At 31.3% G+C, this 16,088-nt stretch overlaps 2 protein-coding genes across 15 annotated transcripts; one reads left to right on the forward strand and one right to left on the reverse strand.

Moving 5' to 3' along the window:
* Positions 1-1,645: 1,645 nt before the first annotated feature.
* LOC137831891 (endoribonuclease Dicer homolog 2) lies at positions 1,646-8,833 on the forward strand. 2 transcript variants are annotated; one of them, XM_068639779.2, is made up of 10 exons: positions 1,646-1,771; positions 1,866-2,134; positions 4,163-4,590; positions 4,684-4,787; positions 5,268-5,461; positions 6,346-6,555; positions 6,952-7,365; positions 7,569-7,850; positions 8,069-8,398; positions 8,563-8,833. In XM_068639779.2, exons 1-10 carry the CDS (start codon positions 1,759-1,761, stop codon positions 8,581-8,583), a joined length of 2,265 nt encoding a protein of 754 aa, XP_068495880.2. In that variant the 5' UTR covers positions 1,646-1,758; the 3' UTR covers positions 8,584-8,833. The 2 variants fall into 2 exon arrangements, with proteins under 2 accessions (XP_068495880.2, XP_090160213.1); XM_090304087.1 differs by lacking the exon at positions 8,563-8,833 and having other exon boundaries at positions 1,649-1,771; positions 8,069-8,539.
* Positions 8,834-9,261: 428 nt separating this feature from the next.
* On the reverse strand, positions 9,262-14,395 carry LOC137831892 (Glycosyl hydrolase superfamily protein). 13 transcript variants are annotated; one of them, XR_016521577.1, is made up of 8 exons: positions 13,818-14,395; positions 13,638-13,711; positions 12,479-12,559; positions 12,013-12,097; positions 11,577-11,674; positions 10,957-11,044; positions 10,177-10,536; positions 9,262-9,765 (listed from the first exon to the last, which is right to left on the reverse strand). XR_016521577.1 is itself a non-coding variant. In XM_068639781.2 (8 exons), exons 1-8 carry the CDS (start codon positions 14,055-14,057, stop codon positions 9,509-9,511), a joined length of 1,278 nt encoding a protein of 425 aa, XP_068495882.1. In that variant the 5' UTR covers positions 14,058-14,395; the 3' UTR covers positions 9,262-9,508. The 13 variants fall into 13 exon arrangements, 9 of the variants coding, with proteins under 9 accessions (XP_068495882.1, XP_068495881.1, XP_090159692.1 ...); XR_016521575.1 differs by having other exon boundaries at positions 10,177-10,531; positions 10,835-11,044; XR_016521576.1 differs by having other exon boundaries at positions 10,835-11,044.
* Positions 14,396-16,088: the final 1,693 nt, after the last annotated feature.

The raw sequence follows: 16,088 nt of genomic DNA on the forward strand, positions 1-16,088 counted from the left end.
TTTTTTTATATTTCAATAAATCATAACAAGATTATGTGGTAGTAGCATTTTTCTCACAAAATTTATTATTATATATTTTATTCAGTTGAGTTTACCTTATTTTATTAATTAAAATTATATGAAATGTATGACATTTCCACGCCAAGTACCATATGTTTGTTAGTGTTGACTCTTCCACAAACTTGTCTTAGACTACCTAGCAATGAAAGAAAGAAAATCAAGAAATGAAGAAGAAACAAGAGAGGAAAAAGGAAGTGAATCATTGTAGCAATTTGTGATACAAATCCAACATGTGATGGACCCCACTCTCAGAACTAGTAAACCTTGCAATTCCATGTTTTTTCTCGTTTCTTAGCATTACTAACATCATTACCATTATTATGATTTTAAACGAGTTATTATAAATGTTAATAACCTATTAAACAGTATAAACATTTTCGTTTTAAATTGCATATTTTTTTTCTTCTGAATTTTCGTTTTGTTATTAACAGAAAGAGCAAAGCAAGTACGTATAACCATGAGACAGAGTAAATGAAGGGTTAGATTATTCGCTACGTCACGTTTATAATATCATACCAAAGTTTGTTTAGTGTAGTGATTATTGTTTTTAAATTACGAGTGATCATAGAAAAAGAATTACTTTGAAATAATTATATGACTAATAATTTCTGAGCTCAAATTAAAAAAAAAACGTGTAAAATGAATAATAATAACTAATAAGACACTAAAAAAATCATGAAATAAATACTAATTTTTAGTGACAAAAAATAATTAATTGTTGTAGTGACTAAATTAGATATCATTTTTAAAACTTTTTTTTTATTTCTAAATTAGTTTGTATTATTACTAATTGGTTTCTAAATTGGTATCTAATTAGTAACAAATGCTTTAACTACCAATTATTTAGTTTCTAAATTTGGTAGAAAAACTTTGGTTGCTAATTAAATACCAATTTATAAATCATTTAATAATAATAGAAATAAATTTGAAAACTATTTTTTTTAGTTTCTAAAATGTTCTCTAGTTTAATTACTATAACAATTAATTATTTTTTGTCTCTAAAATTGATTTTTACTTCATATTTTTATTGGTTTTTTTATCGAATGCGAAGAAAATGAAGTATTTATAATTCTAAGGTATAGGATAGTCTGCTCGTGATATGCTTGTAGGTGCAATCACCTTCTTATATATAGGATTCATAGAATTTGTATTTGAATTTTTTTGTGCAGGTTTAGCATAGGCGAAGATTTTTTTCAATTTTGATACGTGAATTAAATTCTGATGAAATATGCATTATATTTTTTGTAATATTTTATGTTAGGTTAGATAATATTTTAGTTAATTAAATTGATTGTCTTAAATGTTTATAAACTCGAATTAACTAAAAATATTAATTAACCTGATATAAAATATTAAAAAATATTTACCTATTCTAGCAAATTTAATGAATAATTGGGATTGGAATTTTAGCAGTGACTAGAATGGAATTGCTTGATATCGAAGTAGTCTGCAGCCTAAGGCACTCAAAGATCCAATTATTCATTGGCATGTTTTGCCTTTTCCTTTTCCTTTAGCTGTGTTCTTTTATTAAATTGCTTTTATTAAATTACTTTTATTAAATTACTTTTATTAAATGCTTTTTATTAAATGCAAAGTGGAGCGTTCTCTCACTTCCAATTCTCTATCTATATATAGACATTGGACTGAACGTTTACATCACAAGACATTGCAAACTCTTTTCTTCACCGTTTCATCAACATGAAAGGAATTGGTAATTTTTTTCTTTCTTTTTTGTGTTGTTTTATGAACTTTTTTATATTTATTAGTTCATTCTTGGTAGTTGTAAATCTGATTTATTTGAACAGGAAAGGAGCACCCCTGTTATGTCCCACCGGAACTGGTGAATTGTTCATCAAAATCTTGCAGTGTAACGTACGAATACTACTGCTATTTGATGGAGTTGAAGGAGGATTACAAGTTCGAGGTGAAGGTTGGTGACATTGTACTTGCAATGAGGACTGAACTTGAATCTGAAATCATAGAAACATTATCAGGCACATCATTGGTTGTTGAAAGGGGAAAATTGTCACTCAACCTCACACCTGCCAAACCCATTCAACTTAGCTCAGAACAGGTCTCTTGCTTACATCTTCTTATCTTTTCAATCGCTTTCATACCTTATGTCTACCAAAATGTATATTTATATTTTGAAAGTTTTAAATATCTTTTATCACTATTTAAGTGTTCTTATTTTTTTTAAAAGGTATAATTTGAGATATCAATGTTGAATTTAATTTAGTGGTTTTTAAAAGATTAATTTGATTCAAAGGTTGGTTTTAAAAAGTTCAATTTGATCTTTTTGCTAAGTTATTACCAACGATGTTATGTTGATGGCGTGTTGCACATTGTAACACAGTAGTATTGGTTTGCATATGTGAACTCTCTGAACGAAATTTTAGGGTTTAGAAATTAGGAAAAGAAGATTAAGAAGGAGGGAGGCGGGGGAGATAACAAACACCATAGTAATGAAATAGTATGATTTATATAAGAAATTTCTCCGTTCGTCGACTTACAGGCTGGTTACCACTTAACCTTGTGTTTTCAACAATGGATATTAGATACTTTGGTTTTGGCGGCGCTTCCTAGGCATCGTTTCTTCCTTGACTCCACTACCACAGTTGCTGCTGCCGCCTCCCTCTCCCTTAATCTTCTTTTTCCAATTTTCAAACCCTAAATTTTCATTCAGTCCACGTGTGCGAACCAATGTCACTGTGTGCTGCGTCACGGTTAATAGTTACCACTGTAAAAAATTAACATAAGGGACTAAATTGAACTTTTCTAAAAAACCACCATAGTTGTTGTTGCTGCCTCCCTCTCCCTTAATCTTCTTTTTCCAATTTTCAAACCCTAAATTTTCATTCAGTCCACGTGTGCGAACCAATGTCACTGTGTGCTGCGTCACGATTAATAGTAACCACTGTAAAAAATTAACATAAGGGACTAAATTGAACTTTTCTAAAAAACCACCATAGTTGTTGTTGCCGCCTCCCTCTCCCTTAATCTTCTTTTTCCAATTTTCATTCAGTCCACGTGTGCGAACCAATGTCACTGTGTGCTGCGTCACGATTAATAGTTACCACTGTAAAAAATTAACATAAGGGACTAAATTGAACTTTTCTGAAAAACCTCCACAGTCGCTGCTGTCGCCTTCCTCTCCCTTAATCTTCTTTTTCCAATTTTCAAACCCTAAAATTTTGTTCAGTCCACGTGTGCGAACCAATGTCACTGTGTGCTGCGTCACGATTAATAGTTACCACTGTAAAAAAATTAACATAAGGGGCTAAATTGAACTTTTCTAAAAGATCACCACAGTCGCTGCTGTCGCCTTCCTCTCCCTTAATCTTCTTTTTCCAATTCTCAAACCCTAAAATTTGGTTCAGTCCACGTGTGCGAACCAATGTCACTGTGTGCTCCGTTACGATTAATAGTTACCACTGTAAAAAATTAACATAAGGGACTAAATTGAACTTTTCTAAAAAACCACCACAGTTGCTTTTGCCTTCCTCTCTCCCTTAATCTTCTTTTTCCAATTTTCAAACCCTAAAATTGTTCAGTCCATGTGTGCGAATCAATGTCACTGTGTGCTGCGCCACAATTAATAGTTAACATTGTAAATTGAACCTTTCTAGAAAAACCTTTGGACCAAATTGATTTTTTTTTAAATCATGAATATTGAGGGGAAAAATAATTATACATTTTTTTTAAAAAAAAATATAACAATCATAAATGCAAAATTAAATTTAAAACAAAAATTAAGTTATATTTATTTCATACTCTCAGTCACACGTAATCTAGTAGTGCCTTATATTTAGAATCTATTTGCATACAAATTAAAAAAATTCCACTAATTTTTTTTATATTAAAGAAATTTTTTTAAAATATCTTTTACCATACATGTTCTCACACTATTATTGCATAAATTCTTTATGGAGAGAAATAATATTTAATATAGATAGATAAAAACATGGTTCCTTCCCATTGAAAAAAGTTGTTTTTAATTTTATTTTAAGAAACTTATATTTATTAAAATATTGTTTCTATTGGTTTTATTTATCTCAATATTCAAGAACACTTACCTATATTGTGCATTTTTATTTTCCAGGTTGAGAAGTGTAGAAGATTTCAGACTACCCTGTTTAAGATCCTGCTGAATGGGGACTTTAATCAGTTACCAAGTGCTTCAGATAATTTCAGTTTAGGAGATAATCCTGAAATCGATTATCTTCTGCTCCCAGCCACTGTTAAAGACCAGAGACCTTCAAAATCAATTATTGATTGGAAGTCTGTCTATTCTTTTCCTTTTTCATCTGAAAGTACCTGTGATTGCAACTGCAATCATCATGCTTGTGATGTGAAGATCCAAAATGGTTCAGTTTGCTCTTGCAAACTTGAAAACTGTGTTGTCTACACTCCTCATAGTGATTCTATTTATATCATTGCTCATATAATGAGGGATTTGAATGGAAACTCAACAATGTTACACTCAGGTCGTAATAGAAGTGCCACCTACAAGGAGCACTTCAAAAACAAGTAAGTAAATTTTGTAGCTTACTTATCTACTTGTGTTTCAGATGTCAACCATTGAGCACCATGAGTGCTTTCAATTTTTGTTTGAAATTTCAGGCACAAGATCGAATTGAGTTTTCCACACCAATCCTTACTCCGTGGAAGGAAAGGTTTTGAAGTCAGGAATTACCTTATGAAGGATAGGCAAAATAAGAAAAAAGGTTCAAGTATTTTACTTTTACAAATTCGTTTTTCATATAGTCTAGTTCCTAGTATATTGCTATGTGACTCATATTACCCAAAAATATTAAAAGGCTTTGTAGTTATAGTGTTCTTCATGAATCCATGGAGGAAACAGAAAGAATATGCCTTAATGTTGTGTGTTGTATGTCCACACATGGTTATTGTTTATAGTCATGTATTAAGGTACCACAGAATCAATGTCCATCACAGTAACAGAGGGAATAAAAGCTTATCCCATTAGAAGATTTTAAAAACTATATAAAACATGTCTGCATTTTTTTGGGATGTGCAGACCATAATGTTTCATTAACAGTGTATTAACTTGATTCTGTTTTATGTTGCTTAAGCTGTCACATAACTTGCTCGTCTACAATATTGAAGCTGTTAAAATGCCATTTGAGCAAGTTTATTATAAATATCAAGAAACCTGATAAAACTTTTTGACCCCTTTTGGCTAGGAGAAAAAATGAGTTCTGAAGAATTGCCGCCAGAACTTTGTTCTGTAATCATGTCACCGATATCAATTGGTACCATATATTCATTTTCTTTTGTTCCATCAATCATGCATTGGCTTGAAGGCTTGCTCATTGCTTTCAACTTAAAAAAGATGCTCATGGATCATTGTACCCAAAATGATATCCCAATCAGCAAGGTAAACCACTTCTTTCTGTGAAAAATGCTTATAATTATAATTTGATTATATTTTACATTGATGAGAACAAATTAGATAGTTCGGACTTTTTTCATGTTTTTTTTCTTTTATAAATAAAAATACTTCAACCCATTATGCAGAGATTGTTCGAAACTATAAACGCAATATGCTTTTGAATTGAACAACGGAGATTAATGCCTGATTTGCCTAAAGTGAAGAAAACAGAATATGAACTTCAGAGCGATGGTTTAATTGGACAAGCTTAATAAATTCTAATATTTTTTAGAAGTCAATCACGCTGATTTAAGTGAAGAGATTTTGTTTTATTTTCATTTTAAAAACATTTTATTATTTTCTATTAAAAAATCTCCCAATTTTTGATTTCTTTAAGATTTGTGAATTATCATATTTTAAGTTTTAAAGCATTTTCATATTTGGTCATTCAAAGATTTTTTTTATGACTACATTTGTCTTCAATGAACATGAATATGATGTCACATTTATTAAAAGAATATTTTATTATCTATTTAAAAATTCAAAAGCAACACTAGTTATATTATCTTTAATGACATTTTTATCTTTATTTAGTTTATATATATAATAATATTTCTCACTGTGAAGAAGATGAAGGAAAATTTAAGAGTTTCTTAGCGAGTCAACTCAATTTGACTCCCTTAATTTTTTTGCAGGTTTAAACATCTTTTTACTCACTTGATTTTTTATACCAGCAAATATAACTACTTTAAAGTTTTATTTTACAGTACATTATATATTTAATAAACTTATCTAATATATACATTATTGAATCATTGAAAAAAATTATAATTAGAAAACAGTACATGATTGCATGAAGTTTTGAGTAAAGTTTATTATGATTATGGTAGGTACTACAAGCAATAACTGCAAAGGGATGTCAAGAGGCTTACAATTACGAGTACTTAGAGACACTTGGAGATTCTTTTCTAAAATCTGCTGTTAGTCTTCAGCTTTTCAAGACCCATCAAAACGATATAGAGGGTGTGCTCTCCAAGCTCAAGGACAAACTCATTTCCAATTATGCCTTGTGTAATTTTGGTTCTGCCAAAAATCTTCCGGTACACTATTATTATCTTGTTATCTCTTCTCTTCCTATTCTTATATTTTCAGTATAAGCTTCATTTCAACCACTTCTGTATTAATACAAAAGCGAAGAATTCATTATAGTAATCTTAGTTTCTTGTTTAACCATTTGTGACTTTCTTTATCATTGTAATTTCTGATATTTCAGACTATGTCAAAAGAAGTAAACTAATTTACTCTTAAGGAATGTGCCTTAAACATATTTTCAGATCGGCCAAACTATACAAAACCTTGAACAATGCTTGTGTCCGTATTGTCAAAATAACCTTTTGGAATCTCGTATTTGATAACATTGAAGTTATCCCTGGTTCTATTTTTTGGCACTGTTTTTGAAAAGAATTTGAAAAGGAAACCTTTTTCACATATTGCAGGGTTTCATAAGAATGGAAGCATTTGAACCAAAGAAGTGGGACATACCTGGCGATAAGTCAAGGAGTCTCTTGCTGAAAGAAGAGTTGGTTTCAAGTGGAAGAACAAGCATGTATGTTGGCAGAAAGAGAAATATAGAGGTAAAAAAGGTTGCTGATGTTGTTGAGGCACTAATTGGTGCCTTTATAAGCACAAAAGATGAAAAGGCTGCTTTATCGTTTATTAATTGGATTGGCATCGATGTTGACACCAAGATTATGCCATATGAGAGGCACCTTAGCACTCACCCCGAGAATCTTGTAGATGTCAAATTTTTAGAATCTCAGCTGAAGTACAAGTTTAAAGACCCTTACCTCTTAGTAGAGGCTCTCACCCATAGTTCTTGCAAACGATCAGGAATTTCGACATGTTATGAGGTACTGTCATGATTATTTACTTACTAACTAGAAGCATCATATACTATGAAAACTTTAGGGTATAGAAGAGGATGGAATAAAAGAAATAATGAAATATAACAGTATTATATTTTAATTCATTCCATTTTATTCTATCTCTTTCCATCAAATTTGGAAGTCCTTGTAATACCGTATCACTGATAAATTCTTAACATGATCTGCAGCGATTAGAATTTCTTGGCGATGCAGTGCTGGACAATGTAATGACGATGCATTTCTATGAGGAATATTATAATGAAAAGTGTTCACCGGAATTTCTTACTACCATGAGGTCTATTTCTGTGAACAATGAGTGCTACGCTTTGTCAGCCATTAAAGCTGAGCTGCACAAACACATACTGTGTGACCCCGTAGTAGAAAAGAATATTAAGGAGACAATAAAAAGTGTTGAGAATTTATCTCTGGAATCAACTTTTGGATGGGAGCTAGAAACATATTTCTGTCCGGTCAGTTGTTCAATATTTCAGTGCATGACTTCTTCCAATCCCAACATTTTTCATTATTATTCACATTACTAACATATTCATGGGAGCTCTTCATTGTTTATGGTTACATGCAAAACGTTACAAGTCTGTATTGAATAGAATATGAAGTTTAATGTACTATTTAGTCATGAGATTCTCTTGTGTTTAAATCAGGTGCATTTTTTTTCAATTTATGTCAGGTGCTTGGAGATGTTATAGAATCTATAGCAGGAGCAATTTTTGTTGATTCAGGTTACAAGAAAGAGATCGTTTTCAAAAGCATAAGGCCCCTTTTGGAACCCCTTGTAACACCTGAAACAGCGAGGCGACATCCTATTAGTGTGTTGCAAGAACTGTGCCAGAAAAATCAGTATAAAATGGAAGTGCAATCCCCTGTGAGTGACAACGATGGAACTTTGGTTACAATTAAGGTGAAAGCTAACAGGATCACTTACCAGCACACTGCTAAAGCTTCTAACAAGGATAAAGCTCGTAAAGTGGCCTCCAAGGAACTCTTAAAACAATTGAAGGTAACGGAATCGATGTTATCTATGAATAGAAGACGATTTTTGTTCACTCTATTATCTGCAGTCTTTTTGTTTTGTTGCTTTGTGGATGAAATAATTTTTCGTGTACTGTGTAAGTGATTTTGGAAACTAATTCAAGTTTTTAAAACTTTTATTTGTAATTGCAGATTTGCAAGTCTCTTGGCTAATTCATGTTGTACGCCCAAGGAATGCTGTATTAAGGTTTTGCAACTATATTAGTATGGCATTTGGACTGAAATAAAATAGATTGATTTGAGATTTTAAGACCATTTAAAGTTTGTCTGGTCACCCAATTACTTTTTAGTTAATTTTAACATATTTCTTCCTAATAAGGCTTGTAGAAAAAAAAACTTCTGCAGAAGTTAAAATTATCTGGCGTATAAACTAATTTATGAGAATAATTTTCTCGCACATCTACTCTAGACTAATTTTAATTTATGCAAAAATTTCTTTTTATTCTTTTTTTGCTTAAAAGATCATAATAGAGAAATTGTATATATTTTAAGTTAAAAAATTGTTAACATTTTTTTTGGGCTTAAAAACCCTTTTAAATAATAATCGTTTTAATAATATTTTTCTTAAAACTTAATAGTTCTTAGAACACAGATACTTCCAACTTTTAATTTCTGAAATGTTAAAGTTAGATTAGTTAATGAAATAGTATCTTAATGATACTTTTAAGTAAAATTATAATAGTAGTTCCAGTTGTTACAGTGACCAATAATATATTCCCAACAACATAACAATGTATTAATGTGTTATCGATTTCAGAATTTAATCGGATACAAGGACCATTAAATTAAAGATAATTATTCAAACTCAAATAAGTAATTGTCACAAGCAGATTAGATCAAACCTACTCATATTAGCTCACAATTTCAGTTCAAAAAACTATTGATAAAGATATTTTTTTTTTAAAATTCAAAAGGATATATTATACATCATCGAGACAACTAATAGAAAAACAATTAAATACGTCCTTTTAGCATAATCCTACCATACCAGTTTTGCTATGACATCATCGTATCTTTGCAAGTTGTAGTTGAACTAACTGCAAATTTCCTCAAAACAAAACTTCTGAAAGTTAGGCTTTCACAGAAGATCATAAAAATAATCCAAACCTTGGCCAATTTCCCAGATCGAGATGCCACATCCCCATGAACGGGCTTCCTCCAACCGCAAAGAAATTGACTTCAAAGATGGATAGAATACCGCATGCTTGATATCCTTGTCGTCATTGTAAAAGAAAAAGTGTTCCCCACTGTTCTTATCCCACTGCAGTTCAGGCCTATGCTTCTCCAAAAGTGCAAGGTAATCTCTCCCAATAATAGCTCCACCACCACCTTCACCTGCACTCGCAAATTTCACTAAAGTGCAAAACAAAAAATGCTTTTACATGATAATACCTCCGAAAAACTGAAAGAGAGTCTAGGATGATCTCAAAGCCTCAAAATGGCTAAAAAAGGTGTTCTTGTTCCACTCAAAAAGCAATAAGAAATTAATATAAATATCATGCCTAATCTAATGGGCACATTCCTGTCTCGATCCCCCCCTCCTTGGTCCCCTTAGTGGGGGTCCCGGGTCCCTTAAGTACCACTTTAGCTGTTCTAGTACCTATGTGTGTGTACTCTACATTGCCACCGTGAAATTAAACATAAGTTTAGTTCAAAGGATGAAAGAAGAGGGATTTTAGTCCTGGTACCCAACCTCCTTTTATTCCCTCCTACCAAAAATGCACAGATAAGAAACAAAGGAATTACCTCTTGAAAGGGAGAAATCATTTCCATAGAAGTTGATGCCGAGAAGTATCTTGGGGGCGAGGCTTTGGGCTCTATTGCCAGAGGTACCAAGAAGCAGCTTCAGAACAATTTGAATCCATTTCAAAGGTGCATTAGGACCAGGATTATGAGGATTAGAGAAGTCGTATGTCATTAACGAGAATCCATCCACAGCTGCACTTAAAACCTCAAGATCTTTAGGACCAAAGTCATGCTCTTGCAGCTTCTCAGAAGATGGTGGACCTATAACATAGACTAGCTGCAGCTTCTGCCCACTAATTTTCTCTGAGCCTATAGAATGCAGAGCATCTCCAAGCTGTTTTACAAACTGCAGTGCCTGTGCTAGCAAAAGAAGAAAGCACCACATCAATTACTACAGTGCCTTAATACAAAATGAATACATTGTTTCACAGAAACACGATGATTGAATTTACAATTTTCCCCGTGGAAGTCTATCTATGCTAATAGAGTTATCAATAACAAAACTGTCTTACAGGTGATGGTGACAGAATTGTAATAGTGTGCTTCCATTGAAGAGAACTTAATTATGTGACCCATGTTCCAAGTGGTAAAAAAGAAGCACCTCAGTCATTCATTACTGAAGTAATAACAATTTTTACGTAACCATATAATGACTGACCTTGTCAATCACAGTTTGGAAGAAGGCTCAATAGCTTAGTCCATGAATCACAGGCAGAGTTCCGTATAATAACTTGGCTGTATAAAAAGTACTGAAAAAGATTAAACGGAACAACTGCTCACCAAATTCCGCATGTTTGGATCATGCAAGATACCATAGGCTGCCCACCTTGACCAAGATTCTAAAACAATACCATCATATCCCATTTCCCTACAGAAGCAAAGCATTCACATGAAAAGCAAATCATAGCACAAAATATTGAGAAAGGAAGTGCTTCATATATGGATCTGAATATACTTGTTTCCATGAACAACTTCTGACACTCATGCAATTCATACATAATGGGCTTGCTGTAGGGGAAGAAACTGTACATAAGGCCTTTAGCTGGGTAAAGGAAGCAATAAGTACACCACAAACCAATTTTAGATAGAATAAATAATGGGAAAATTACAAGCAAAAACGAATTATTGGCAAAAGTATTCCTGGTTTACAAACAAATCAATTCAATGGTTAATTAAATTAATTTGTGTTTCGATATCATTCACCAATTAAGTGGTCAGTTGATTATTCCTAAACTACAATATCAAATATCAAGAATTCCTTTCACACACAGCACCAAGAGACAAATCCAATTATTTATCCTCAGAGAGTTGCGATAATAAAAAACGGAATAGCCTAATGGCTTTGTTCCCATAATGCCATAGCCTAAGAGAGGTATCTAGAAAACTGTTTAGAGGCTTACTTGCACTCTGTTACTATAAGATTAATGGCTTTGTTCCTTTGCTTTTCCTTTCCCAACAGCACTGCTGGCGATGCTTCCAGAACAACTCTAGGCAAAATCTACATGCAATTGAAAAGAAATGGATGGATTCATAGCTACAAAGAAAAGTATAAAATAATCCCAAGACAATTAAACAAGTGTTAGGTCCAACAAGTTAATGAAAAAATGGAATTAGCCGCATTGTAGCCAGTTCAAGGTCCAAAACAGACTGTTCCAGAAGCTTCTACTTGGAACTTTAGACAAAAGTAAGTGAGGGAGGAGAGAAAATGAAATAAATAAAAAATTGAAATTTAAAAAAAATTCCCTCTTCAACCACAAATAATAGAAAATGCATTTAATTTGTCAGTAATGAATGAAATGAAAATAAGTTTAAAAGTTGACAACTAATTAAATGTACCAAAGCTTCTCCTGTCTTTCTAAGCTCTGAGATCCATCCTCTGTCAGCATTGTGTCTCCCCTCTAGAACTAAGCTAGTCTGTTGGCTGGCAATAACAACTGATTAAACAAAACCATAAAGCCGTATAATAAAGACTTACTAAATAACAAACCCAGGGATTTATAATCAAGTATTCACTAGAATTTCATTGCAGTGCAGAAATTATAAAGTTTATGAGGATTAAAATATTCTGCTGATCCTCAAGGAGGCTGTGATGTCAGTTAAAGTCAACCCTGGATACAATAGCGTATAAAACTTCAGAAACGAAAAATTAAAGCTACTAGAAATTTTAAGTGCTTGAAAATTACATTTGAAAGCTCATATTAACAGGTACAAGGAGAATTATGAATCACACAGGTCATAGGTCTTAACTCTGCACCCACCCCTCTATTTTCTTCATTAAGTCATTTAGAACTGATGTACATACCTCTTTAGGTCATACCAAACGGGTGATATGTGTGTAAACTTAGAGTTGAACCTTTTAGCCAATTCATAACCTCGAGAATTCCTGTCATAATTAACATTTTTTGACATACAAAGGATTGTAATCATGGGAAGAATGGCACAGAGGAAAAGAATCTCATCCAAATAGATATGAATATTGAAATTTCATATTAAACATTAAGCAATATAACTATGAAGATGTTAAAAGATCAGATAGTAGATGACATTAATTGAATCTTACCAAAAAGAAGAATCGTGATACTGTAACAATCAAAACTATAACTTTCAAATTGTGAAATTTCAACAAGGTTTTAAATCATTTATACTTATTGTTTGTTTCTATCAGCTAAAATTAAAGACGGGGTAGAAATTTTAAGAATCATCCAGACTAGTGAACTATATAATAGGAATACATGTCTCTATCATAATGTATAAAGATAATACCCCTGTATCAGGAAAGTGCTGAGGGTTGAGTGAATCAATTACTTAACACACGTCTTTGTTTCAACAAGCCAAGGAGTTGATACTTTAAGGATCATGCAGATTAATGAGCTGTATTATGGAAAAAAATGTCCATTTCACCCGTCTGATGATCTATCTCTCACTAAAATTATAATTAAAAATATAATTTGCCACCTTACCAAACCTATTCTCTCACAAGACTCAACTCCCTTTATTTATTCCACACACTCCCTACTTTTAGAGAGCTTTAAATGAATTGTTACATGATGGGAGGACTTTTGAGCATGTTTATGCTCAAGTATAAAAATAAGAATAAATTATTATGCAATCAAACGTTAAAATAAAGTTCAAATTTTTGTACACCTGCATTGCAGTTCCCGGTGCCACTAGTTCAAAATTATTCATCTGATTATTGTGTACTAATTAGTTTCATTCATATAACATACCATCTCAAGCCAGGATCAGATATGGCCAGTTTGACTATTAGCACTCGACACTTGAAATTAGGAGCTCCAAAACTTCTTTCATATTATATCATAATCGGAAAAAGTATCAACATTACATCAAACAAAAAAAAATTCTTCAGCAGAAAATATTCCATGCCAAGTATTATATTCATTATTCGATGATTCATCAAAGAAAATGCTAAAATTTGCTAAATTAACACACACAAAACATACCAGGGAGTAATGTAGCCAAGCACAGGATAATTATAATGGCGCTGAGAGGTATTTTCTGATACTTTGGAATTTTCCTAATCCATTGATAATTAACAACATCGGATACTAAAATCAAAACTAGAAATAATTTATTTGTTCATAAGTAAAAAAAGGTGTTATGATTTTGATTTTGGTACTTACGGTGAGTACATGTTGGTAATTAGCATGGGTTGTGACAAGGCCTTGCTCATACACATACGATTCTTCATATTGCGAAGGAGAGTATTGTCTGAAGCGGTAAGTGACAGTAGCAATAATGGACGATATTATGAAGAAGACAACAACATTTCTGCCACTGAAAGCTGAGTTGACCCGTACTGAAGATGATTCCACTCGGTTTTCCCGACGACCGCCGATCGGCGCTGATCTCTTCTTCGCCATCTCCCCCCGTCTAGGTTTTCTGTCAAACCAAACGACACCGTAGTGCTATATCTGTGTAATGAAATTTAGGAAATAATTTTTAATAATATTTTATTTTTTATTTTTATCATTTTAAAACTTAATGTAAGATTTGTAGAATTATTATTATAATTTCTTTCAGCCCAGTCATGTACATTAGAAAAGATTCATCACTTCTTCAATAGTTTGATGCTGTGTTAAAGAAAATTTCTAAAATTCATAAGATTGGAAAAATTAAATAAATAAAAACTAGAGCACACGAAGCAGCATTTTCAGATATCATTTCAACTTATCATCCTTTAGAAAATGTCAAAACAAACAAAGGGAACACCAAAGTCACAATAACTTGTTAAATAGATTGGATTATGCATTTGTGTATCAACGTCTCTCTAAACTTTAAAAAAAATAGTAGCAAATCACTCTTAAAATCTTTTATTACAGTTTTTATTATTTATTTATTTATTTTAATATTTTATTTTCATTTTCTTATTTAATGTTTTTTCTAATGTGGGCATGAACTTATTTTATTTCTTAATATATTGGTTTATTTGACTCCAACAACTACTTTTTCACTTCTTAATTTAGTGTCTTGATTGTCTATTACGAAGTTACTTCAATGTCTTAATTTTGGAATTAGTAGAAAGTTGGTCACTTGTTTTCTAGTGAAACTTTGATCCTTTTATTGATAATTTTTTTTTTTCATTGAGAAGAAAAAAAAATATCAAATACATTGAAATTATAAATAATGTATGGATAAAGTGATAAATTTTATATGAATTTATTAATATTTAAATTAATAAGTATTAAAAAATAGTAATGAATAATTAATTATTGAAGAGAAATATGAAAAAAACTCATATTGATATAATGTATATAAGAATATATAACATTAAGAAAAAATTTCAAAATATAGATAATATCTTCATCAAAGTTTGAAACAATTTTGGTCATTTTACAAATCAATATTTTGTTCTTTCAAATGTTGTCTTAACAATAGCACAAATGGATAAGGATCGTACTTCTTTAAAAAAAAATACATTTGGTTAAATTTGTTGTCATATGTCCATAACTTTTGCTCCGTCATATATATAAACCCATTTTCTAGTGATATTTGATAAATCAAAGAGATTGTTTACCTAAATTCTAATTGCATCCTATAATTTTGCTTAAAGAGTGAGTTGTTTCATTTCATAACATGTGACAATATAGTAAATAAATCTACTTAAACATTTAATGATTTTGTAATATTTCATAATGGAAGTTAAAAAACCTAGATACCAATGTTTAATAGTTGTCTATTCAACTCATAATTTTTTAACTTGTTGAAATTTGATGTAATATGGCATATGCAATTGACTGATACCACACTATCCCCTCCTTGACAAACTTTTGGATATTATAATATTGACAATATAGTTGTTTCTCAATCGGTTATCATGCATACATTTGGCCGACACATGACATATGCTCATCACACTTAGAAAAACATATTATATCATCCTTTGTTTCATCTTGAACAATGACAAAAGCTAAAGGAGATATGTTCCGATTGTCATCTTGATAAATTGTAGTCAAGAAAGTGTCATGATATTTTTTTAGTCAAAAAAATCCAATAAACTTGCACTATTGATTTACAAAAGTTGAACCCATCAATACATGATTTAAAATACCAAAAACCACATTTTAAAATATAAACAAAGTTGTGTCCAACATCATCACAACATAAGGACGAGTAACATATTTTACAATTGTACTTAGAACACTTTCTTTATAAGTTACAACCACCTTAAAAGATGATTATATGATTCATCATAATTGTCCAATTCTATTACAAGAGTAAGATTCTTTATTTCAACAATTAAACTTCTTATTAAGAGTAAAATCCTTTATTTTTACAATTAAACTTCTTTATCAAATATGAAATGATTTTCTTTGATAAAATATAAATAATAATTTTAAATATCATATAAATAAGAATATCAAACATAAATACTAAATATTAATTTCTAATAA

This window comes from Phaseolus vulgaris, chromosome 6 (assembly GCF_051622355.1).
Source record: "Phaseolus vulgaris cultivar YP4 chromosome 6, ASM5162235v1, whole genome shotgun sequence".
Lineage (NCBI taxonomy): Eukaryota > Viridiplantae > Streptophyta > Magnoliopsida > Fabales > Fabaceae > Phaseolus > Phaseolus vulgaris.

Coding starts and splice junctions, on each gene's coding strand:
- LOC137831891 (XM_090304087.1), top strand. Junction 5,462..6,345: donor ATGATATCCCAATCAGCAAG/GTAAACCACTTC, acceptor TGATTATGGTAG/GTACTACAAGCAATAACTGC. Junction 7,366..7,568: donor GAATTTCGACATGTTATGAG/GTACTGTCATGA, acceptor CATGATCTGCAG/CGATTAGAATTTCTTGGCGA.
- LOC137831892 (XM_068639780.2), bottom strand. CDS start 14,057: ATGGCGAAGAAGAGATCAGCGCCGATCGGCGGTCGTCGGGAAAACCGA. Junction 12,098..12,478: donor GTTTGGTATGACCTAAAGAG/GTATGTACATCA, acceptor TGTTATTGCCAG/CCAACAGACTAGCTTAGTTC. Junction 10,532..10,956: donor ATCCAAACATGCGGAATTTG/GTGAGCAGTTGT, acceptor TTGCTAGCACAG/GCACTGCAGTTTGTAAAACA.